We start from the raw sequence: 23,459 nt of genomic DNA, 5'->3' as shown, positions 1-23,459 counted from the left end.
TGGGAGGCGCTAGTGGAGACCCTGGTGGGCTCTCAGTTGGCAGTAATGTAGGATAGGTGCTTTTGTAGCTGGGTCGCTGGGCAGGGTGGGAAAAAGGCAGAGGCTGACAATGTTGGTTATGTCCCCAGGGACAGCACCTATTATTTTTGGAGCGCCAGCCCTGATTTCTGGCAGTGAGCACTGGTGTCCGCTGCAGGCTCCCTGCGCCCTTGCACCTGTACCGTGCAGCACCGGGCCCTCCTGCGCCTGCCTGCAGTTGTTCCGTAGCCGTGAGGTCTAGATTTCCTGCAGTGAATGCGCGTGTCTCTGTCATTCCTGCTTTGGCAGCCATGCTTTTCAGAGTCAAGTGGTTCTATTTCTACATTTTCTTAAAAAAAGAAAAATGCAGCACACACAGGCAGCTAGGCAGAAGGCAGCAGTGTCTGGGCAGGGGCCCCTCGGTGTGCTTCCCACCCCTCTGAATCTCCAGCAGGGAGTCCTAACCAGCAGGCAGGGGCAGGGGGCCCGGCTCGTAAGGCACGCTGTTCTGAGGGCAAGCTGGGGAGAACTTGTGGGTGATTTCTGATGAGGTAATTTTGAACACAGGCAACTGGAGAGGGCTCTTCCTGGGCGGCCACTGGGCATCCCCACACGCAGAAGGGGCCTTGCTGAGCCTTTGGAGAGCAGTTGGGTATTTGGTGCCTTTCACTCTTTGGGTTGCCAAGACAAGACTGCCGCCATGCCTGTTAGAGAAGCCAGGGGACAGTGGTCCAGAAACCAGCAGAGTGGAGCATGAGTTACTCATTCGCTTGTGTCTGGTTGTATCTGGACACCACCTTGGTCCAGAGAGGACGTTGAGGATATCTCATAAAGACACACACAGGCCAGGCCGTGCCGCGAGGAGGCTCCAGGACACCCTGGCTGAGGCCAGGCCCAGGAGGAGAGCTCCAACATTCTGTGTGCTGTGGCAGTGGCTGCAGGCTGGACTGCCACCTTCACGCAGCCCCAGCAGAGGGCACATGTGGCCAGTGCAGGCCTTAGAGTGACATGCACGCAGGGAAGCCATGAGGTGTGCTTTCCTGGAGGTGGGATCGTCAGAAAGAGGCAGTGAGTCGTGGACTCAGTAAGTGCCCACACTCACACACTCGTGTGCGTGCACACACTCCCAGTGCTTGGGGCAGCGCCTAGCATAGAATAAGCTCTCAGCACATGCTTGTGGCAAGGCCAGGTCCTCCAGCAAGAGCCCATGGCCTGGCTCGTCCCAGGGTCAGCGGGGAGTGCGTGGATGCGCTCTGCCCACTCGCTGAACAGTACGCATGTCTTCTCGCCGGAAAAGGCAGAGCCTTTGGAACTTCTCCATCGTGATAACTTGTTCTCCTTTGTCTTCACAGAGACTAATAGACAAGTCACGAGTCACCTGTGTCAGATGGGTGCCTGGTTCGGAAAGCCTTTTCCTAGTAGCCCATTCCAGTGGGAACATGTACTTGTACAATGTGGAGCACACTTGTGGTACCACTGCCCCCCACTACCAGCTGCTGAAGCAGGGCGAGAGCTTTGCCGTGCACACTTGCAAGAGCAAATCCACGAGGAACCCTCTCCTCAAGTGGACGGTGGGCGAGGGGGCCCTCAACGAGTTTGCTTTCTCCCCAGATGGCAAGTTCTTAGCGTGCGTGAGCCAGGACGGGTTCCTGCGGGTGTTCAACTTTGATTCGGTGGAGCTGCATGGCACGATGAAGAGCTACTTTGGGGGCTTGCTGTGCGTGTGCTGGAGTCCCGACGGCAAGTACATCGTGACCGGCGGAGAGGACGACTTGGTGACAGTCTGGTCTTTTGTAGACTGCCGAGTCATAGCGAGAGGCCACGGGCACAAGTCCTGGGTCAGTGTGGTGGCCTTTGACCCCTATACCACTAGTGTGGAAGAAAGCGACCCGATGGAGCTCAGCGGCAGTGACGAGGACTTCCAGGACCTTCTGCACTTTGGCAGAGACCGAGCCAACAGTACCCAGTCGCGGCTGTCCAAGCGGAACTCGACCGACAGCCGCCCCGTCAGCGTGACCTACCGCTTTGGCTCGGTGGGCCAGGACACGCAGCTCTGCCTGTGGGACCTCACCGAGGACATCCTGTTCCCTCACCAGCCCCTCTCGCGCGCAAGGACACACACCAATGTCATGAATGCCACCAGTGCCCCTGCTGGGAGCAGCGGGAACAGTGTTACAACACCCGGGAACCCCGTACCCCCTCCCCTGCCGCGGTCCAACAGCCTGCCCCACTCGGCCGTCTCCAGCGCGGGCAGCAAGAGCAGCGTGGTGGATGGCGCCGTCGCATCTGGGGTCAGCAAGTTCGCCACGCTCTCTCTCCACGATCGGAAGGAGAGGCACCACGAGAAAGACCACAAGCGGAACCACAGCATGGGACACATTTCTAGCAAGAGTAGTGACAAACTGAACCTAGTTACTAAAGCCAAAACGGACCCAGCTAAAACTCTGGGCACACCTCTGTGTCCTCGGATGGAAGAGGTTCCTTTGTTAGAACCGCTGATCTGTAAAAAGATCGCACACGAAAGACTGACGGTGTTAATTTTCCTTGAAGACTGTATAGTTACTGCTTGTCAGGAGGGATTTATTTGCACATGGGGAAGGCCTGGGAAAGTGGTAAGTTTTAATCCTTAATGCTGCCCCGGGTCTAGAGCTTGACTAGGTAGTAACTGTTTTTCTCTCGGGAGGGGTGGGTGTACAATGAATGTGAATGACAGACACTTCTTATTCTTAATGTAAACCTAAACGCATCAGAGCCATAATTTTGGAGACTGCATGCCATGTGATTCTGAATCATTTGATAATTCACCTAGAGCATTTACAAATATAATCAAAACGAGTTGCCAGCCGAGTCGGCCGTCCTCCTGGGAGCTCAGTCCCAAGACTAGTGTTCCCACGTTAGACTATTCTACTGTAAGCAAATCATGACAGTGTTGGGGAAGCAATGACTTTAAACTGCTAAAATTACAGTTGATGCTTTAACTGGAATAGTTTTGCTTAACTGCTCAATTAGAGTATTGTACACCTGATCAGAGTGTGTGTTCAGTACAAGGGGCCATTAATTGTCATTTATAGTCCACTTTTTTATCTTAATCATAAAATGTCTAGGAATCTATGAAATTTAACGTTAGGGACAAAGTGTTCAGGGTTGATTGATATTATTTTTACATTGTTCTGGCAATCCACAGAAAGAGAAGAGCCTTAATTTTTAAAACCCATTTTAGTCATTTTATGACAATTAAAACTGTTTAATAAACATCTTTTTTCAAAGAAGCAGTTTGTAGAACTTTGATTGAGGTCCTGTGCACTGAGGTCTCCATGTGGGTAGAGCCGGACAGGGAGCGTGAGCTGCGGGCTCTGTGCTTGGTAAGGCGCGTGAGCGCAGCCTGCAGGCTGGAGCCTCCCAGCACCAGCGCCCCCGGCACGGCACCTGCCTGGGCGGAGGCTCCCACAAGGACCGGCGGAGGCACTTAGGGATGGGATTTGGTTTCATCTTTCTTCTTTGTGGAAGGTAGTTGTGGTTCTGGTATCCCTCCTGGGACACAGGTGCTGCCCGGACCCTTGGGTGGCACTCTTAGTGGCTGCACCCCCAGCACCTCCTGCGGGGCCGGGAATTGTGACTAGGCGGCAGGATGTGACAGTTGCTGGAGGGTCTCTGTCAGCTGTGGAAGGCTTTCTTTCAAGTCCCAGTGTGCACAGTGGGTGAGCTGGTTCTCACTCTGTATTTTAGGTCAGGATGGTGACTACTGGTTAACATACTGGGGCATTTAGGGTTGTATTTCCCTTGCGGACATTTTTTGCGGTCAAGAATGGCGAGAATCTGCGTGGTTCCGTCATCCTCGTGGAGTTGCAAGAGGAGGCTGCTGGTCAGTGGTCAGCACTGTTCACTGAGCATGTGTGATGAGCTCTGGCGCAGTGACAGGTGCAGCCCCTCCTCGGGGAGGTGACCGGCCCGGGTTCCTGCCGCAGCCCTTGCCCTGCGGAGCTCAGAGAAGGGAGTGTGGGTCTGGTCTGACCTGAGTCCAGGCTGGCTCGGAGGCAGAACGCTGGTGCCACGTGGGCGTCCTGGCCGGATTCTCTTTTGAGCCCTTGACTTGCGAGGAAGACGTGTCGGAGGAAGAAGCGGGTGCTTCCTGTCTTAGAGACCTGGGGCAGGTGAGGAGGGGAGGCAGTGTGGTTGCCTCGGCGCGCCCCGCCAAGGGCCTTCACACACAGGCCCAGCCAGCAGACATCAGGCTGCTGCCTGCCCCGGTGCCTCTTGGCTGGTTGGTTTATCCTGCAGTGGTTGCCATGCCTCTGCGGCCGCGTGGTGCTGTGGGGGTGCCCACGGGCCTGGCGGCTTGTAAGTTCACTCGGTAGCGAGACCCTCTGCAGACAAGTAGGGGCCTGGCGTTTTTCCTCAAGACACTGCTTGGGGTCTCTTGGGTTCCTGGGTGCAAGCCGATCTGCCGCCGCTGCCCTGGTCACCAAGTGGGGAGCAGCCGCAGAGTGGAGCCAGCAGGGCCTTTCCCTGCGCCTGGCTGGGGCTGACAGAGTCACGTAGGGCTTAGGGTAACAGAGCCTCGCGGTGGCCGCAGGCCGGCGGAGTGGAATCCTTGGCACTCCGCTCGGAGATGCAGCCTTTCACCTTTTAGCGAGGAAGCGGTCCAGCCCAGTTGGTGTGGCAGCCGAAGGGCTGTCAGCTGCAGTGCCACAGACAGGAAACTTGCAGTGAAAATCACAAAATATGTATTTATTTCTTTTTAATGTTTTCGACTTAACTTCCTGACGCGAAGTTCTGGTGAAGCTAACAGTGAGTGAGGCCTCAGGAGGCCAGGGTTGTCTGCATGAGGCTGTGCTCCGCTCCAAGGCCATTCCTGGTGTTGCGCCCTGCTTCTCGGAGGAGGCATCTCACCCTGAAATAAACATGCAAATGAGTTGTGCATGGAGATAATTCTCGATAATCATTTTGACATCTAAGCTTTCAAAAGAGCCCGTCAACCCCAAGGAGGTGCCCTGCAGTTCTGAAAGGTTAAGGGTCTCATGATATTGGTGAATAGAAAGCTGTGAGACCCGCCACCTCGTGACCAGGCTGGGTCCCCCATGGCTGCTCCTGGCTGCCGTGTTCGCTGTTTGTGTTGCAGGTCCCCGACCCGCGGCTGATCTCCAGCTGGCCGGGCAGCAGCCCATCCTGGGGACAATGCTACCATTCTGCTGTTGTCCCAGGCTGGCACGGTATCACCGTGCCCTCCTCCCCCACACCCTGGGCACCCACAGTGCTTCTGGCGCCAGCCAGTGACTGGGAGAGGGTACAGGGTGCTTTTCTGGGTGGGGTCATCAGAGGCTGGGACTCGGAGGTGGCTGGGCAGCTGCACTGGCCCACGGGCTGCTGGGGTCCCTGTGGACAGCGGCTGAGCAGGCTCTAGGAGCCAGGATTGCTGTCCCTCCCTCCTGGTGCTCTGGCTTCTGCAGGGCTAGGTTCCAGAAGCTTCCCTGGGGTCTGCAGTGCCCCTGGTGCTGGGTGCCCAGGCAGCGCTGGGACAGGAATGCGTTCCCAGTGCCTAGCACATGGTCAACCCTCAACTGCTGTCCCCACCACAAGAATTTTTTGCCTTTTTTTATTCTTATAAAAACTACAGCATGTTTAAAAAATGATGCAGTTGTACCCTCAAGAAAATGTGTCCCCCTCTGCCATGCACCACTGCCCATGGGAGTAAGTGGCAGGTATGGAGATGAATAGAGTCCCCAGGCTGCAAGCCTGCCGCCTACCCCTTGTGGGGCAACTTCCATGTGGGGGCAGCTGGGCAGGTTTATTCTTGGAGCCGAGGCCTTCCACCTGCCTCCCCAGCCCCCCAACTGCAGGGGCTTGCCGGGGCAGGCTGCTGGATGTGTGCCCAGTGGGCTGGTCAGGGCCTGGCTAAAGGGCTTGGCCAGCTCACCTGGTTGCTGGCCAGCTTGCCCATGGGGCGATGCCTGTGGCTTCTCGCTAAAAGGAAATCCCCTCCCTGCTCTGAGATGCCACCTCCAGATACTTTGTCTGCTCAGGGCCAGTTCTGCATGTTGCTGGCTTGGAGTAGGAAGGGGGCACTATAAAGAAACCTAAATGGAGGGCGACGAGGTGACTGCAGCCCACAATGGCTGCCTCACCCCACGGCTGTCCCTCTGACACGGGTCGGTGGGCTCTGGCCTCCCAAAGGCAGGCTGGCGGGTGAGGTGTCACAGCAGAGGCAGGGCACGCCTCTGTTAGACCACAGTCGTTCTGTCCTCTTCAGCACTGGGGCCATTCCCAGTGGGAGCGAGCTGTAGGGGTCAGCTACACAGCAATGCTCAACAGAGAAGAGAAAGCGTGAATAACTGTTGCTTAAATGTGGATATGACTGTACAGAATAGATTCTTAATTTTACCTGCTTGAAAACTGTTCCTGTGTGTCCAGCGCCCCCTGTGGGCCAAACCGCCCCTCAGACCCCAGGCTGATCACGGCTCTCCCTTCCTCTGGACTGAATGTAGCTCCTTGGAGGCCATTGTCCCCCAGCTGTACGCAGCTGGAGGGAGGCTCTTGCACGTGGTGAGCCATGTTGGTGGCTGTGTGCACCTGCTGTCTGCCTAGGCCCCAGGCATGTGTCTGGTTGTAAGGTAGGACACTGTCGCTAGGGCAGGGACAGGGCAGCTATCTCCCACCGCCCACCAGTGAGGAGTGGCAGAGCTGGAGGCCAACTGAAGAGTCCATCCCTGCTTGCGGCCCAGGCCAGGCCAGCTCACGCCAGCTCCTATGGGTACCGTTGTAGTGTTGACCTCAGATCTCAGGGAGGAGTGACCACACTGAGGGCCTGCCAGGCATAGTCATCAGCATCTTCCTTGTCCTGCCAGCTCCACAGCCTCGGGGACTCCCTGGGTACTGGAGGGGCTAAAGCCACAGGGTGCCACTGTGCTGCTGGGGGAGCGAGGGCCTGGCTGCCCCAGCCTCAGGCGCCCGCCTCGCAGTCCCCGCATTCCCTGTGGTCTGGCACCCCGGCGGGGGCGGGCCTTGGGCGTCCAGCGGACCAGGGTGAGCTGTGACTTGCTGGGCTGGATTAATGGAAACTGCTTTGTTCACAGGGCTTATTGTCATCCCCAAGCCAGGCCAGAGCTCCAGGTGGGACTATAGTGTAGCGACCCTGCGGGAGCGACGCCACCTCAGCCACATGCCAGCCGAGAAGATGTCTCCCACCTGATGGCAGGCTGGTACGGCTCCGCTAGAAAATAAGAAACGGAGTTTTCTTGCTTTTTAACTCAAAAGGTCTACTGTAACTGAGCCCCATGTACGTATAGAACACAGCCCTGTCTACGTAGCGTCAGATGAAGTGCTGCTGGGACGCGAGGCCCCTCTGGGCGGCTGAGGGCGCCTGCTGGAGGCAGGGAGGGGCTGTCGCCCTCTGCTCAGTGTGTGTGGACTCAGGAAGACAGAGGCTGCGATCCAACTGTAGATTAAAAAACACAAAACTGTTTGCACTTAACATAGCTGAACGCTGGTGGAGGATGGTGCTGCCTGTGGGCGCGTGGGCCTCGGCCAATGGCAGCAGTGGGCGGGCAGACAGGTGCCCCTTCTGTGTGCGGACATGGATTTCAATACTGTGGTCGCCACGGTAGCAGACTCAACTCTGTATGATATGTATAAATAATGTAATTCTGCGGTTGGGAGAATTATTCTCCGCTGGTCATTTTCATCATTTAAGAGTGATATTTCTAATTCACAAGAAAAAATTATTAAAACTATCTTGGATATACCATTTGTTTATCTTCTGTGAAATTGGCTCCATTTTGAACAGTTTGGGCCAGTGCGGACTGACCCCATCCTCTGACCCTGCGTGCCCAGAGCCCCGGCCCCTTCTCACGGCCTGGAGCTCCATCCTGACCCTGCGTGCCCGGAGCCCCAGCCCCCTTCTCACGGCCTGGAGCCCCATCCTCTGACACTGCGTGCCCGGAGCCCCAGCCCCCTTCTCACGGTCTGGAGCCCCATCCTCTGACCCTGCGTGCCCGGAGCCCCAGCCCCCTTCTCACGGTCTGGAGCCCCATCCTCTGTCACCGAGAGCCCACAACCACTGCTGCCACAGTGAGTGTAGACAGGTTAACCAAGCTGGTGTGGGGCCCTCAAGGCTTGCATGTGAGGGCACCCTGTGTTGGTCACGCTCAGCAGGGCAGCGTGTCATTCAGATGAACCCTCAGAGGGAAGGCTTGGCACTGTGGGGCCACGGCCCTGCAGACTGTGAGTCCCTGGGATGTGCCCTTGGGATGAGCCTTCCAGAAACGTCAGTGGTGGGAAATACCAGGCCTCCGTCAGGAAGCGTAGCTTATTTCAGAGACAGAAGAAGTCTGCCTGCTGGTCCAGTCCCCAGGTTGGAGTCGTGCCCCAGGGACTTGGTCCAGGTCTCCCTTCTCATGGATAGCAGGGAACCCTGGGGAGTGATGCCATCAGCTGCTGCCGCCCTGCCAGGAGCCAAGCCCAAACCCCCAAGGAAACAATTCAGAGAACACACATAACCATGGCAGGCCTCAGGGTTGGAGCCAGACTGCGTGCGTCTCCACAGCGGACGGTTCGCCTCCGGGCTCGTCCTCCCTGGAGGGAAGACCCGCCTGTGAGTCGATTGCACCCTTCCCCTTGTGACCCCGATGGAGGAAGCCCAGTGTACGGCAAGGTTCGCAGCACTTGATGTAAGTCCCAGCTGCCCTTGGGCCCCGCCAGCCACATGAGACCTGGCTGTGGCCTGGACCAGCCTGGACCATCAAAGGCCATTTGGGAAGTGAACCAGAGAATCAACAGTTCTCTGCCTTTCAAATAAATAAATCTTGTGCTCACACACAGCCAGCCGGCTCTGGCATCGTAACAGCAGGTTAAGCCCAAGAGAAGGCATCCGTATGGGTGCCAGTTCAAGTGCCAGCTACGCTACTCCCGACCCCGGGAAAGCAGCAGGGAATGAGCCGAATGCTAGGATTATTTGTGTACCTGGGAGACCAGGATGGCGTTCCGGTCTCCTGCCTTTGACCAGCCATTGTGGCTACTCCAAGTGAAACTGTGTGGACAGTCAGTTTCTCGGTCTTTCCTTCTCTGTGCCTTTCAAATCTTCTGAATACCAGCATTGAAATGAAACAAAAGGGGGTACAAAGAACTCTGCAACACCTTTCCCTGGGTGTGGTGCGTGGCCCTGGGTGGCCCCTGGCCCGTGGGAGGCCTGCCCTCACCGGCCTTCCTGCTGCTGGCCACGGCTCTCGGCTCCTCGGGACCCGGCTGAGCTCCTGCCACATCAGGGTCCTGCGTGGGCTACAAAGGCAGCTTGTTCCAGGCCCTTCCTACCTCATGAGCCTTGCTGCTGGGCTTGCACCTGCTCCTCCTGGGCTGTGCCCACACTCAGGCCTCCTTGCTTCACCCCCACCCATGGGGAAAGGGGGAAGCTTGGGGGGCCGCGGTGGCACAGCTGCTGGGGACTTGGGGACGTGGGGGGTTGGGGAGAGGGGCAGGCCTAGCCCGCACAGTCAGGGGGAGGAACGCACAGCCTGGCCCACGCCCTCTGACCAATCCCACTCCTGGGGCCGGCCTGGCTTCATTCCTTCAGAGGTTTCTCACTGAGCACAAGGAGGCCGCACAAGTCTTCCCCTAAGAGGCTCCCCAGAGCTACTTTAGTTAACCGTGTGAGATCCCAGGCATCCGGCAGGCCATAGGGGGCGCTCTAACACACCTCAGCTCCACCTTTAATGAGAAGCCCATTGGCAGTGACTGCGTGGGGCCAGCCCGATAGAGGGTGCAGTAGGCATACCCTGGCACTGAGGCTGCTGGCCACTAGTGAAAGTCCTACTTTATATGTGTCTGCAATCATATAAAAGGTTACAAAATGTTGCCTCCCCCTCCCCCCCGCTTAGACCCGACGGCAAAGTGACTTGAGGGGGGAAGATGGCACCGATGGGCACAGGGTGGCACAGGCCAGAAGCCTGGGCGGCCCTCCTGTGTGTGAAGCCAGGACCTGGGCCTGCCATTCCCTCCACAGTTGCCAGCCCAGGAGGACAGCTGTGCAGCTCAGTAGCGGCCCACCTTCCTGTCGATGGTGGGCAGGCGCCAGGATCTTGGCTGAGGCCTCACGTCCCTCTGGGCGTCCGCCTGAGACAGGACATGTGGCCGTTCCAGGGGGGCCACTAGGACTCTGCCAGCCGGCGCAACCAGCTGGGCTTTCCCGCAGGGCCGGGGACCGAGCACAGCGGGCAGCAGAGGGCTGGACTGTGACAGGAGCCCCGCCTGTGGTGACTGCCCAGCACAGCCCAGGCCCACTCTCCTAGGAGCACTGTCCTGCTGCTTCAGGGCCTTCTGCAAAGGAAGGAAGAGCTGGTGAATGGGCAGTGGGCAGCCAGGTCTGAGGCCGAGAACCAGCTGCACCCCAATTCCAGCCTCTGGCTGGCGGTGGCCATCCCAGGGGACAGCAGGGGATGGCTTGGAAGGGAATTGGCCCACATACTTTGTTCCCACGTGGTGGGAAGGGTGAGGGACATAAGGACGACCAAGAACTAGATGCTGGCAGGGGACATGGCCGAACTTAGGCAGGGGGACCATGCCAAGGGGCCCACGTGGCACGCAGAACAGAACTGACAACACAGTGAAGGGAACTGAGAGTGGGCAGGCAGGTGCAGGGCCACCTCTGCCGATAGGAAATCCCTGTACAGCTGCACAGAGCTAGGGGACTATCGCTGGCTGGCTGGGACCACAGCTCCTCTGAGCCTCCTGCCCGGCTGTGTGTGGCACCAGGAGGCTCGCCCACAGACATTGGTGTCTGCAGTGTCATCAGACCCGACACGGCACTTGGGCCAGACCTCCTCTGGGTCTGTTCCTGTGGGGCCTCCGTGGCTTGGGGGAAGGGAGGGCTTGGGGTCCAGAACATTGTAACACAGGGACGCAGTAACAGGCACAGGGCGTGGGCCCTGCTGACGCTCACTGCCCACCACAGCTGTGTCCTCACACAGACCCAGGCCAGCCAGGAGCAGGCAGTCCCCGCCATTGGCCAGTTTCACTCAGTACCTGCTTCGTGGCCTGCTTAGCCACCTGCCAGCTGTGACTGGGGGGTTCCGGCGCTGATGGGTGCTCTGGGAGGAGCACTTCCTGATGGCAGGCCATGACCTGCCGCTCGGCTGCCCTGGAGAGAAAGGGGAGCCACTGTGAGGCCCCGCCGGCATGACCTGCACACCGCTCCTTCAGGACATCTGGCACCTGTTCCTCTTGCCTCGACCCTCCTGGCACAGCCGGCCAGGGTGTGGCCCAGAAGCTATGGCCAACCCCGACTGGGCCTGTACCGCCCACCCAGCCTGAACTCGTCCGCATCTGCGCACCCAGAGGCAGCCTGGCCGGACCTGCGCCATAACTGCGTGTCCACCAAGCTCCCCTCCCCCCGCCTGATGGGGGTGTTGTCCCCACCAGGAAATGGCACAGGGAACCCCAGGAGGTACTAGCCACTGTCAGGATGCAGAGAGCTGTTCTGGGTCCACTGGTGGCCACCCATCACACGGAACCCCCCAGCCAGCCTACCTCTGCTCCCGGAAGTAGGGGTGCTGCAGGGCCTGGTGGGCAGCGATGCGCATGTCCGGGTCATAGGCCAGCATGGCGCGCAGCAGGGACAGGCACTGCGGGCTCAGCTTGGCTGCTGGGAGAGGTATCCCTGACCCCTTTGTAAAAGCAAAATCAAAATTCATAGCTCTTGACCTGTATTAAAAGCCCAACAATAACATGATCATGGCGTCACAGGGGGCACTGGCTGGCCCATCACCCTGACCCGAGGGACCTGCACTAGGATGTGTCAGTGTGGGGCCACCCATGCAACAGGTGCACATGGGGCCCCAGGAACTTGTTCCTGTCCCTTCTGCTCTGAGCCCCAGGAGTGGAGTGAGACCCAAGCCCAGGGCTGCCAGCCCTGCTGGCCCCCGGGAGCCCCATGTCCCCCCCGGCTCCTCTGAGCCCAGCCACTATGGGTGTCAGACTGGCTGGCATGGCAGTTGACCATACCACAAACCCAGGAACTGACCCATCGCCATGATGTGCCAGGAAGAGGCATCGGCCCAGGCCCAGGAGCAGAAGAGCAGCCCCACACCAACACCTGTGACCTTTGGGCCTCAGGGAGCCCCAGTGAGCAGGGGCTGAGCAGCTGTCATGGACAAAGGCTCATGTAGGGCCTGGGTGGGCAGAGGATGGGTCCCTGTCCAGCTGACAGAGCCCGCCCACACTTACTGCTTGAACTTGGTGAGAGTCTCCTGTGCGGGTGTGCCGATGACGTCGTGGATTTTGGAAATCTGGTCCAGTTCATTGGCTCCGGGGAAGAGGGGCCGCAGGCTGCAAGGGCACAGGGAAGCACTGTGGGTGGGGTGGGAAAGTACCCCCACGCCGTGGCAGCTCCTCGTATGGAAATGACAGCAGCCTCCCGCAGCCTGGGTGACAGTGACAACAGGGTGGCCAGGCGAGGCGTGGCTGCAAGCAAACTCCCAGATGCTTGTCAGAGCTTCAACTGTCAGGAATTGTGGGACCAGACTCGGCTCCTGCTCACAGTCGGAGTGCAAGCCTTCTGGTTCTAGCAAAGAGCCAGAGTGGGGGCCAGAGGGGAGGGGAGAGAGCAGGCAGGGGCTGCGGTAAGGAGCTGGGGCGGCGGGTGGCAGACCCCCACAGCATTCTCCATGTGCTGGTTATCTGCCATGGTCACATGCCAGTTACATAGCATGGCCACTTCCTGTTACACACCACAGTTCCTAAGACCAGCCTGACCCAGGGGTCGTCCCCGTCACCATGGTGGGAAACCCAGGGTGGACCTGCCGCCTCCAGGCACTACCTGGCAATCTCGTAGAACACGCAGCCAGCGCTCCACAGGTCCATCTTGTAGGTGTAGAAGCCATCCGTCAGTAGGCACTCAGGGGCCCGGTACCAGCGTGTAGAGATGTACTCCGTGTACGGCTGTTTGGAGTAGACGCTCCGGCAGGAGCCAAAGTCCCCTAGCTTCAGGACAAGCTGCTGTCAGGGGAAGCAGGCATCATCTTACTGCGACACAGTTGCCCGAGCTCGTGTGGCCAAGGAGCAGGGACATGCACTGGGGTGGTCTCCGGGTGGATGTGACACCACTCACAGTCCCATGGTCTGGCCCTGTGTAGCCCAGCTACTCTGCTCACCTACCAGAGAAGTTTAGCTGAGAGCCAGGCAGACAGGGCAGTGACGGGCAGCCCTGCAGGTGCCTCGAGTACAGAGCAGCCGTCAAGGTGGCATGAGGTACCCCGTGGGCATTGGGAACGGGCGTTGCTTACTCCTTCTGCCAGCTCTGCAGTGGATCTATCCAACAAGCCTCCCTCCCACACGGATGGGGCGGCACACTGCCCAGGACCCACTGTGCGAGCGAGGAAGCTGGTGTTCAGCCCCATGCCCACAGCCAGCTGCCTCACCTTGATGAGTATATTTTCAGGTTTCACATCTCGATGAAATATTCCGTTCCTGCGCCCAGTGAAAAGGAAGAACAGGTTCAGCCACACATCAGGGCTCTGACTCTTGGAACTGCATTTTTCCTGGTGTTTCCTGGGCCGGGGCTGCCCGGGGCCCAGCGCGTACCTGTGCATGTGGTCCAGGGACAGGCAGAGCTGGTACATGTAGCACATGACTGTCTTTTCTGGTAATGGCTGCCTCCTCCCTGTGCAACCAAGCAGACAGGCTCACGCGTGGAACAGCACGGGGCCACTTTCTGAACATGCCAAAGTCCCAGTTCCTCATGCAAGATAATCCGAGGCAGCTTTAGGGAAAGCACAGCATGCCCCAAAAGAAACCTTGCGAAAGTCTCCACCCTTGGGGCCAGTGCTGTGGGATCAGGGCATTAAGCCACCACCCGTGACACCGGCATCACATATGGGCGCCAGTTCAAGTCCAGGCTGCTCCACTTCTGATCCAGTTCCTTGCCAATTCACCTGCGAAAGCAGCGCAGGATGGCCCAGGTGCGTGGGCCCCTGTACCCTCGTGGGAGACCCTGCAGAAGCTCCTGGCATTGCTAGCATATGGAGAATGAACCAGTGGATGGAAGATCTGTCTCTCCCTCTGAACTGGCCCTTATGCTGTTGCAGCAGCCCCACTCCCAGCCCCAAGCAGCTGCTGTGTGATGCTGGCCGCTCGCTCCCCTAACAGTGATGCCCACCGCCTCTGTCCTGCCATTTCCTGGGGAGAGTTCCCACTCCAGACTCCTCCCTGTCTCCCCAGTGGCCCCACCTGCAGGCCCAGGTCCTCCGTAGTGCATTCCTGCTCACAGCTACAAAGGGACACCCTAGAATGGGAGCCAGTGAAGGGGATGCCCCCACGGGAGGCTGACCTGGGGCAGGGGTGTGGCGCCTGAGAATCAGGGAGAAGGGTCGCCCAGAGTGTGGTGGTCCCAGCCGAGGACCTCATGGTCCCCTGCACCAGTCTCACGCAAGTCACAGGACCACTGGAGGCCCTGCAGCACATCTGGTTGGCCCTGAGGGGGAGGGGCTGCAGCTCTCAAATAAGCCCACCTACCTCGGATGAGCTCATAAATATTCATGTCCATGAGTTCACAAACCAGTGCAAGGCAGCCAGACTTCCTGTCACTGAGGAAGAAGGAAGTGTGTAAAAGGCTTCGTTTCTCGCTTGATCAGAAAACATGACAGGACAGCTCTCCTGCCATCACACCAGGAAGTACAAGGAAGTTAGGTGTCAGCAGGCCTCACTGGGGGAGGGGCGTCACTGGGGGAGGGGCGTCACTGGGGGAGGGGCAGCCTCCCTGCTCCAACCGGCCCGACCTGTGGGGCAGGCTGCCTTGCTGTAACCACCTGAACCGGCCTACAACCAGACCAGCACCAGGCCCTCTACATCCTGCTGTAAGGAGGTGTATCTCTAGAATGCGGAGCTGGCGGTCAGCAGGCAGGTGGGGAGCTGACTGAGCCATGGAGGGCCGAGCTCCATGGCCGCACACGAGGCTGTGGTTTCCCGAGATGATGTCCGTGAAATGGAGACAACAAGCCCCAAAATGCAGTCAGACAGGGAAAGCGAGAGGAGGTTTCTCCTACTCTACTCGGCTGATGGCCTGCTGGACACCAGGTGCGGACTGGGACCTCGGGCTGGGCCACCACCTCCACCTGTGCTAAGGCAGGCCCTGGCTGGCCAGGGCAGCTGCAGCCACCCACTACCCCGCTCCAGACACTGCCAGACGGCTGGCAGGGCAACCTGAGCTAGCTGTGTTGGGAAGACACGTGAGGCGCTGCGTGCACACACGATGTTGTCACTGCTTTGCGCCCACTGGCCATCTCTGGCCCCAGCCTGAAACTGGCTTCCAAGGGTACTGCAGCCCAGTGGGCCATGCTGCTGTCCTGCCCCAGGTTAGAGCCGCCCCGAGGTCCTGGCCGGGCTCTCCAGGCTGAGCATGGGCCTGCACGCCAGGCGGGCACTGGACGATAGCCTGGTTTTGCTCTCCACCTCAGTCCTACTCCTTACAGAGGCTTTGCTAGAATTAGAACAGAAAGGAAACATCCCCTCATGGGATCACAGAGCAGGCAGCCCTGGCAACTGGCCAGGAAACAGAGGTGAGGGCCAGAACCACGCAGGCGTGCTCCCTGCAGGCCGCAGCTCAGCACAGCTGTGGAGCTGACTGCGTGCTGCACGCACCCCGTGGCCGTGTGGGTGACTCACGCACCTTGCTGGCACTGCCTCAGGGAGGCCCTGTCCCTCAGGAGCCAAGATCTTCCTAAAGAAACTGTGAAGTAGGACAACAGACAGCATGGCCAGCGGCCAAGCCATGCAGTCAGCATTCCAAGGTCCACGCAGCTACCTGTTTTAAGGAGACTTCATCATCATTAACCTTCAGGAGTAGGCAGGTTTCCCGGCTCCCCTGGGAATACTGGAATACTGGGAATACTCACAACACCACCTCGTGCAACGTGAGGATGTTTGGGTGTGGATTCAGGCGTCTCAGGGCTTGGATCTCCCGTAGACTGTTCACTTGCTCCATGCTGTTGGGCAAGCAGAGCAGACAGCAAGTCACGGTGCGGGCTTACCAAGTTAATCAGGCTCTATTCCTGCTAGAAATTGAAATTAAGTAGACTTTGTTTCTGCATTTTCCTATAAAATCAGGGTTGTTGAACTTCGGACATTAAGAAAAATGCTGCCCATCTAAGATCCTGAAAGAGCCTCTGTTCTGCTGCACCAGCATTCAAATGGGCGCTGGTTCGAGTCCCAGCCACTCTGCTTCCCATCCAGCTCCCTGCCTGTGGCCTGGGAAAGCAGTAAGGCCTAGGACCGCCGAGTGCACAGGATGAGGCTCCTTGGCGCAGGCCAGCAGGGCGCAGAACGGCACAGGGAAATGACCCCTGCCACTCAGCAGGGAGGTGGACTTCCAAATGACCACAATACCCAGGGCTGGCCCAAGCCCGAGCTAGAAGCCAGCTTCTGCCTGGTCTCCCCCGTGGCCACCAGGAACCCGAGCACTCCCAGACCACAAGCAGGGAACTGGATCGCAAGTGGAACAGCTAGGTCTCAGACTGGTGCCACTGTGGGATGCTGGCACTATAAATGATGCCCTAATCTATTACACAGCTCTGGCCTCTTTGTTTATGTATTAAAGATGTATTTATTTACTTGAAAAGCAGAATTACAGAGATAGGGGAGACACAGAGAGATCTGTGTTTTAAAGGGAAAAAACCCATTTCTTTATTTTTATTGGAAAGGCAACTCAGATTTATGCAGAGGAGAAAAAAAGACATCTTCCACCCCCTGGGTCACCCCCCGAATGGCCACAACAGCCAGAGCTGAGCCGACAGCCAGGAGCCAGGAGCTTCTTCTTGGAATGATACAGACCAAGGCCCTAGTTACCAAAACCCAGCACGCCAGCCTGAGGAGCACACGGAGGCGGTAGTGGGGGCAGGCTCCCTTTCACCACTTGGGACTGTTGTTGGCCATGAGGCATTGCTCTTACAGCGACCTTGACATGAGAGGACCCCAGCAAGATGGACATGTGCAGCCCGCACAGGTAGGCCACGGCCAGCAGGCGCCGCCCCCTTGGCTGAGTGCGGGGTCACGGCCACCTGCCTCTCGAAGCGCTGCTTCATCCGTTTGCATGCGTAGTAGCTCCCGTCCTGAAGGCTCTGCATCTTCACCACCTCAGAAAAGGTCCCTTCGCCTATTTTGCTGACTGTTCGATAGTCTAGAAATGAAAGTAATCATAGAATTTGTCATGCAAGAAAGGATTTCATATTCATGTCTGGACAGCCAACTCTGAACTATTCTGAAAGTTTCACAGCAATACGTCGGGGACCGGCTTCGCCGACCCGTTGCAGTGCTCAGTGCTCCCTCTGCGGGAGAGGCTGCGTTGTGTTGCCCACAAAACTGCTCCCCGTCCAGCTTCTCCTGTAAGGTGGAAACCACGTTACTAAGTCCTGGCCATTGATAGGAGACCACAAAGACTGGGCATTGCACCTGTGCCCCCGGCTTCACACACACCAGCAATCAGGTCCCAGGCCGACTGCAGCATTTCCCTGTAATTTTTAGCGTTTTTAAAAGAGATTTAATTTATTTTTATTGGAAAGGCAGATTTACAGAGAGTAGGAGAGACAAAGATCTACCATCTACTGGTTCACTCCCCAAGTAGCTGCAACAGAGCTGAGCCAATCCGAAGCCAGGAACCTCTTCCAGGTCTCCCACGCGGGTGCAGGGTCCCAAGGCTTTGGGCCATCTTCTACTGCTTTAGGGAACAAACTAGCAAACTGGATACCTCAAATAAATAAATAAATACACAAACAAAACAAATTGGACACCTCTCTGCCTTCCAAATAATGAAAGAGTACTTAGGGTTTTTTGTTCTGTTTTTGTTTTGCTTTGTTTTGTTTTAATAAGTGATTATGATTATGTCATATATGGCAAATGTCCTCAAATATTAGCAAGAAACATTGAATTGTATCCAGGTGAAATGAAAGGATATTCAGGAGTTATCTAAAATATGCCACACCTGCCACGCTCCGGCCTGCCACACCTGCCACACCTGCCACACCTGCCACACCTGCCACGCTCCGGCCTGCCACGCTCTGGCCTGCCACACCTGCCACGCTCCGGCCTGCCACACCTGCCACGCTCCGGCCTGCCACACCTGCCACACCTGCCACACCTGCCACGCTCCGGCCTGCCACGCTCCAGCCTGCCACGCTCCAGCCTGCCACACCTGCCACGCTCCGGCCTGCCACACCTGCCACGCTCCGGCCTGCCACACCTGCCACACCTGCCACGCTCCAGCCTGCCACACCTGCCATGCTCTGGCCTGCCACACCTGCCACGCTCTGGCCTGCCACACCTGCCACACCTGCCACGCTCCAGCTGGCCACTGCTGAAGACATAAGCAGCTATAGTCTTTTTCCTGAGTTTCTCCCATCAGCCTCCTAAACCAAGGCAATAGAACTATCTTTCACTGCCATCTCCGTTCTCTTTTTGTCCTTCTCTATTTTGGATTGACAGGCAGAGACAGAGAGCATTCATCCATTGCTTCATTCTCCAAATACCTCCAGCAGCCAGGGCTGAGCTGGGCTAAAGTCGGAAGTTAACTGACTCTCCCATGTAGGTAGCAGGCCCCAAACCCTTGCAACATCAACTGTAGCCTCCCAGGGGACGCATTAGTAACAAGCCAGAATCAGGAGAAACATCTAGACTTGAGCCATGTAGTCATCATAACCAATGCCCTTTCAGAAAAAAAAAAAAAAAAGACAACTGGTATAGTCTTTTTAAATGGCAGTTTGATAATAACTATTAGACCTTTAAGATGTATGAACAGTTTTATATTCCACTGTTGTCGACAATTGTTGTGGTAGCCTAGCAGCTATAGTCCTCTCCTTGCATGTGCCGGGATACCATATTGGTTCCAGTTCATATCCCGGCAGCTCCACTTCCCATCCAGCTCCCTGCCTGTGGCCTGGGAAAGCAGTCGAGGACGGCCCAAAGCCTTGGGACCCTGCACCCGCGTGGGAGACCTGGAGGAGGCTCCTGGCTTCAGATTGGCTCAGCTCTGTTGCAGCTACTTGGGGAGTGAACCAGTAGACGGTAATCTTTCTCCCTCTCTCCTTCTCTTTATAAATCTGACTTTCCAATAAAAACAAGATGAATCTTGAAAAAGATGTTTGAACTCTTTGCTCTTTGATCCAACAATTGCAATTCTGAAACTTACTGTGTAAGAAATACTTGCTCAAGCATGTATAACAGGAGGATGTTACTATAGTATTACGTAACAGGGGGATGTAACCAACCCGAAGCACCTCCACAGGGTCCTGGGAGGGCTCATTCACGCAACAGGAAACACTACAAACGTTTAAAGGAAGTGACACAGGGGTTACCACTGTGGAACAGCACATTGAACAGCTGTCTGTAACAACAACATCCCATATGAGCACTGGTTCAAGTCCTCGCTGCTCCACTTCCCATCCTGCTCCCTGCTTGTGCGGCTGGGACAGCAGAAGACGGGCCAAGTACTTGGGATCCTGCTTCCATGTGGGAGACCCAGAAGAAACTCCTGGTTCCTGGCTTTGGATCAGCTCAACTCCAGCCGCTGCGGCCACTGGGGAGTGAACCAGCAGATGGGATTTTGCTCTCTCTCGTCTCTGTAAATCCGCCTCTCCAATAATAATAAATTTAAAAAATAATAATAAAATGAAATCAATTTAAAAAGAAGAAAACAAAGACTCTCCGCAGTGAGGCTCGGCTGTGATGCTGGTGCCCCTCAGCAGAGCCCCAGTGGGGGTCCTGGCCGTGCTGCTCTGGTTCAGCTCCCAGCTGATGAGTGTGAAAACCAGCACAAGATGGTCCCAGGCCCCTGCCTGTTTATCAGTAATAAATACATAAATAGATAAATAAATCTTTTTATTTTTATTATTAGTATCATTTTATGATACAGTTCCATAGGCTCCTGAAATTTCCCTTATCTGCTCCCCAATTTCCGCCCCCCCAAATCATTATTTTTTAGATTTTTTTTTTATTGTGAAGTCAGATATACAGAGAGGAGGAGAGACAGAGAGGAATAGCTTCCATCTGATAATGATTCACAACCCATGTGGCTGCGACGGCTGGAGCTGCACTGTTCTGAAGCCAGAAGCCCGGAGCCCCTTCCAGGTCTCCCATGCGGTTGTAGGGTCCAAGGATTTGGCCGTCCTCCACTGCTTTCTCAAGCCACAAGCACGGAGCTGGATGGGAAGCGGGGCCTCCGGGATTAGAACCGGCGCCCATATGGGATCCTGGCGCGTGCAAGGGTGGACTTTAGTCGTTAGGATACCGCGCCAGGCCCTACGTCGATGTTTTAAAGAAAGAAAATCAAACTAAACCATTCGGGTTCCTGGCACCAGTACTTGGTGGCCGCAGATACAAAATGTCTCCCCCTCTTCTCACCCGCTGTATTTCCCGAGATGGCTCCGTTGTGTCTGGACTTCCAATACCCTTTAAATGTCATCAGAATGCTACTTTAACGTTTCTTTAAAAGCCCTACTGCTTGCTGCCTCACCCCTCTCCCCAGGAAGCGCACATACCAGCTTTCCTCCTGATTGTACCGTAAACCGATGCCATGTGGGGGACCAGGCTGCCAGTGCTGGCTTCTTAGTGTCCAGTGTGGGGGAACAGAACAATCTGGACTGGAAAATCCCAAAAACTCAACTCCCCAAGTGCGCCCACAGTCAGTTCGCTTGAGGGGCTCGGGAGGCCGCGGGAACGCCAGCTCCTCGTCCAGCCACGGCAGGTGCCTCTCCACCCGCCGCCCGTTCCCTCCGAGTCTCTAAGGCTCAACCCTAGCCCGCTAGTCTTGGGGTCCCCAGCCCTCCTTGGACTCACTCTTCATCCCGGAGGCAGGTGCCAGCGACAACCCGTGATCCACACTGGACGGGAGGGTAAGCAGCCCACCTTCCACTTTCCCGCCGCTAGGCTAGGACCGTGGTCCGTCTCTAAGAGCGTTACGATCCCACCGGCATGGTGCATCCCCGTCGCCCTAGCAACCGCTGGACCCCTGCGAGCCCCGCGCGTGCGCAGAAAAACGCCCCGCTGTACCCGGCTTGGTTACTAAGCAACTTCTTGAGCTGTTCGACCCGAGAGTAAATAAAAGCCTGTAGATGGGGCCCTGGGAAGGATTCAGAAGCTGGCCGGCGCCCACTGTGGGTGCCCGGGTCGGCAGGGGCACCCTGGTTCCAGGACGGTTGGCGGTGAAGGACCTCCGCCGTGCAGGCATTCAGTGGGGTCCAGCGTTTGCGTCACCGTGCAGTTCCCCGGTTGTGGGGACTGAGACCCACCGCCTCGACGGTGCGTTACGAGTGCTTTGCTTACAAAAGAAAGTTAACGGTGCTGGACTCAGAACTCTAACCAAGAAAAGACAGAAGACAGAACGGGACAGTCATTCATCTCAGCTATATGTTGGCAGCAAATTATGGGGCAAACGGAGACTTTATGATGGACCATGCCAATCAGTGGACGACCTCATCGAGGGAAACTGGCAGCGATTCATAACTGGAGAACTATTAACACCACTTGGGCACATATCTCAGAGCATGCCCCACATCCGGGACTTGGGGTGGGCGGGAGACGGGGTGGGGCTTCTCCCTCAATATCCCCCTTTACCTCAGATGCAGGATGGAAACAATATGGACATAATGGCATTACCCACTTTCCTATCCCCCTGCACCTTTTTTTTTCTTTTCTTCTTTTTCCTTTAACTGTAATTAACTATGTAAAGATTGTCAACAACAATACAATAAAAAGAGAAAAATTAATAATAAAAAAAAAGAAAGTTAACGGGTGAGTGGGCAATGTTTAACGCTGCGCTCCATCTTCCACCCGCTCACTCCCACCGCAGCTGGACAGAGGCTGTGGGCCGCTCCACGGAGCTCCCAGGGCTGCCCAGAAAACAACGCGCCTTAGACAAAACAGCTTGAAGCCGTGTGTGCAGCAAGAACAGCCGCGCCGCAGGCACGCAGATCAACGCGAATGGCAGCTCAGGAGGACTCTGAATGGTGTGCGAGTGTGTGACCGCCCAGGTGGCCGGCGGGAGGCTCTGGCGCCCGAAGCCAGCTTCCAGCTCCCTGCTAATGCGCCTGGGGAAGCAGCACAGGTGGCGCAAAGTTAAGGACCCTGCACCCACACAGGAAACCCAGACGGAGTCCCAGGCGCCTGGCCTCTACCCTGCCCAGCTGGGCCACTGTGGCCATTTCAGGAGTGTAACAAGGGATGGCAGAACACCCGCCCCCCAGTCTCCGTCGCTCAGATCTGCCTTTCAAATAAATAAAACCACAACACCAGGCATATTAAATAACTATTTGAAGTATAAGTGGGGTAGTTGGGCAGACTTTTTTGTTGCAACGTGAAAGCGAAGGCTGACTCAGCGAAGAAAGGGCAGTGTTTGCTCCCACGCCAGGTATGCGGAGCTCGGCCTTTACCGGCATCCTTAGGTGAGGGGTGCGGGTCCTGGGCCAGCACGCCCGCACCAGCACCCCTGCACGCGCACCCCTGCACCCGCACCCGCACCCGCACCCCTGCACCCGCACCAGCACCCGCACCAGCACCCCTGCACCCGCACCAGCACCCGCACCAGCACCCCTGCACCCGCACCCGCGCCCACACCAGCACCCCTGCACCCGCACCCGCACCCCTGCACCCGCACCAGCACCCGCACCAGCACCCCTGCACCCGCACCCGCGCCCACACCAGCACCCCTGCACCCGCACCAGCACCCGCACCAGCACCCCTGCACCCGCACCAGCACCAGCACCCCTGCACCCGCACCCGCGCCCACACCAGCACCCCTGCACCCGCACCCGCACCCCTGCACCCGCACCCGCGCCCGCTGCACCTGCACCTCACTCCCGCACCCGCTCCCGCGCCCGCCGTCCCCCGGCCGCCCGGGAGCCTCCGCATTTAGTTGCTCACAGGTCTGTCTCTGCACTCAATCCTTTCGCCCTGAACCTGGCGACTGCCCACCTGGCCTGCTCGGACGCGGGAGCGGCATGAACGTGTCCCCGGGCCGAGGGGGACGGAGGAGCCCGCCCCTGAGGACAGGCCCCCTTGGCGGGAGGAAGCAGGCGGTGGGGTTCGGGCTAACGTTCCCGCGCGGCCCAGAGCCCAGGAGCGCGGTGGGAAGCGGCCCGGTCTCCACCCGCGGCCTCCTCAGGAGCCGGGCCGCGTCAGCCGCGTCGTCGCCTCAGCGCCGTCGCGCTGCCCAGTTTCCTCATAAGGATTTCGGCTGGAGCTGGCCAGCAGGTGGCCGGTTAGCTCAGTTGGTTAGAGCGTGGTGCTAATAACGCCAAGGTCGCGGGTTCGATCCCCGTACGGGCCAAGAGAGGTAGTTTTTTTGAAATCTAGCTTTTTAGCCGCTGCTTTACGCATCCCCTTCCGCGTGCTGGAAGCTTCCTGCCGGGTTCGCCTCAGGGACCTTGGAATTCAAAACACCTGCGGCTAGCCAGCAGTCTTTCTGGCTCGTTTGG

At 57.3% G+C, this 23,459-nt stretch overlaps 2 protein-coding genes and 1 non-coding gene across 9 annotated transcripts in view; 2 read left to right on the top strand and 1 right to left on the bottom strand.

The window, feature by feature from the left end:
- WDR20 (WD repeat domain 20) overlaps positions 1–7,412 on the top strand; it is a 46,309-nt gene extending 38,897 nt beyond the window's left edge. The window contains exons 2-3 of one of the 6 annotated variants that reach the window (XM_058655261.1): positions 1,630–2,630; positions 7,089–7,412. In XM_058655261.1, the coding sequence (XP_058511244.1) occupies positions 1,710–2,630; positions 7,089–7,142 (975 nt within the window). In that variant the 5' untranslated portion in view covers positions 1,630–1,709 and the 3' untranslated portion in view covers positions 7,143–7,412. Of the gene's footprint in view, positions 1–1,370; positions 2,631–7,088 lie in introns of those variants that run through there. The other 5 variants (XM_004584285.3, XM_036496330.2, XM_004584282.3 and 2 more) reach the window with 5 other exon arrangements.
- Positions 7,413–9,885: 2,473 nt separating this feature from the next.
- Positions 9,886–17,173, bottom strand: MOK (MOK protein kinase). Of its 2 annotated transcripts, none has more exons than XM_004584526.2 (10): positions 17,059–17,173; positions 15,894–15,983; positions 14,515–14,585; positions 13,585–13,663; positions 13,422–13,470; positions 12,821–12,999; positions 12,229–12,330; positions 11,533–11,706; positions 11,029–11,143; positions 9,886–10,323 (listed from the first exon to the last, which is right to left on the bottom strand). In XM_004584526.2, the coding sequence occupies exons 1-10, from the start codon at positions 17,118–17,120 to the stop codon at positions 10,039–10,041; spliced, it is 1,206 nt and encodes a 401-aa protein (XP_004584583.2). In that variant the 5' UTR covers positions 17,121–17,173; the 3' UTR covers positions 9,886–10,038. The 2 variants fall into 2 exon arrangements, with proteins under 2 accessions (XP_004584583.2, XP_058511268.1); XM_058655285.1 differs by having other exon boundaries at positions 12,821–12,996.
- Positions 17,174–23,237: 6,064 nt separating this feature from the next.
- Positions 23,238–23,311, top strand: TRNAI-AAU (transfer RNA isoleucine (anticodon AAU)). Its single transcript has one exon. It is a non-coding gene; the product is annotated as a tRNA-Ile (tRNA).
- Positions 23,312–23,459: the final 148 nt, after the last annotated feature.

Source organism: Ochotona princeps, chromosome 26 (assembly GCF_030435755.1).
Source record: "Ochotona princeps isolate mOchPri1 chromosome 26, mOchPri1.hap1, whole genome shotgun sequence".
NCBI lineage: Eukaryota > Metazoa > Chordata > Mammalia > Lagomorpha > Ochotonidae > Ochotona > Ochotona princeps.
This window is presented reverse-complemented; position numbering and strand designations above follow the sequence as displayed.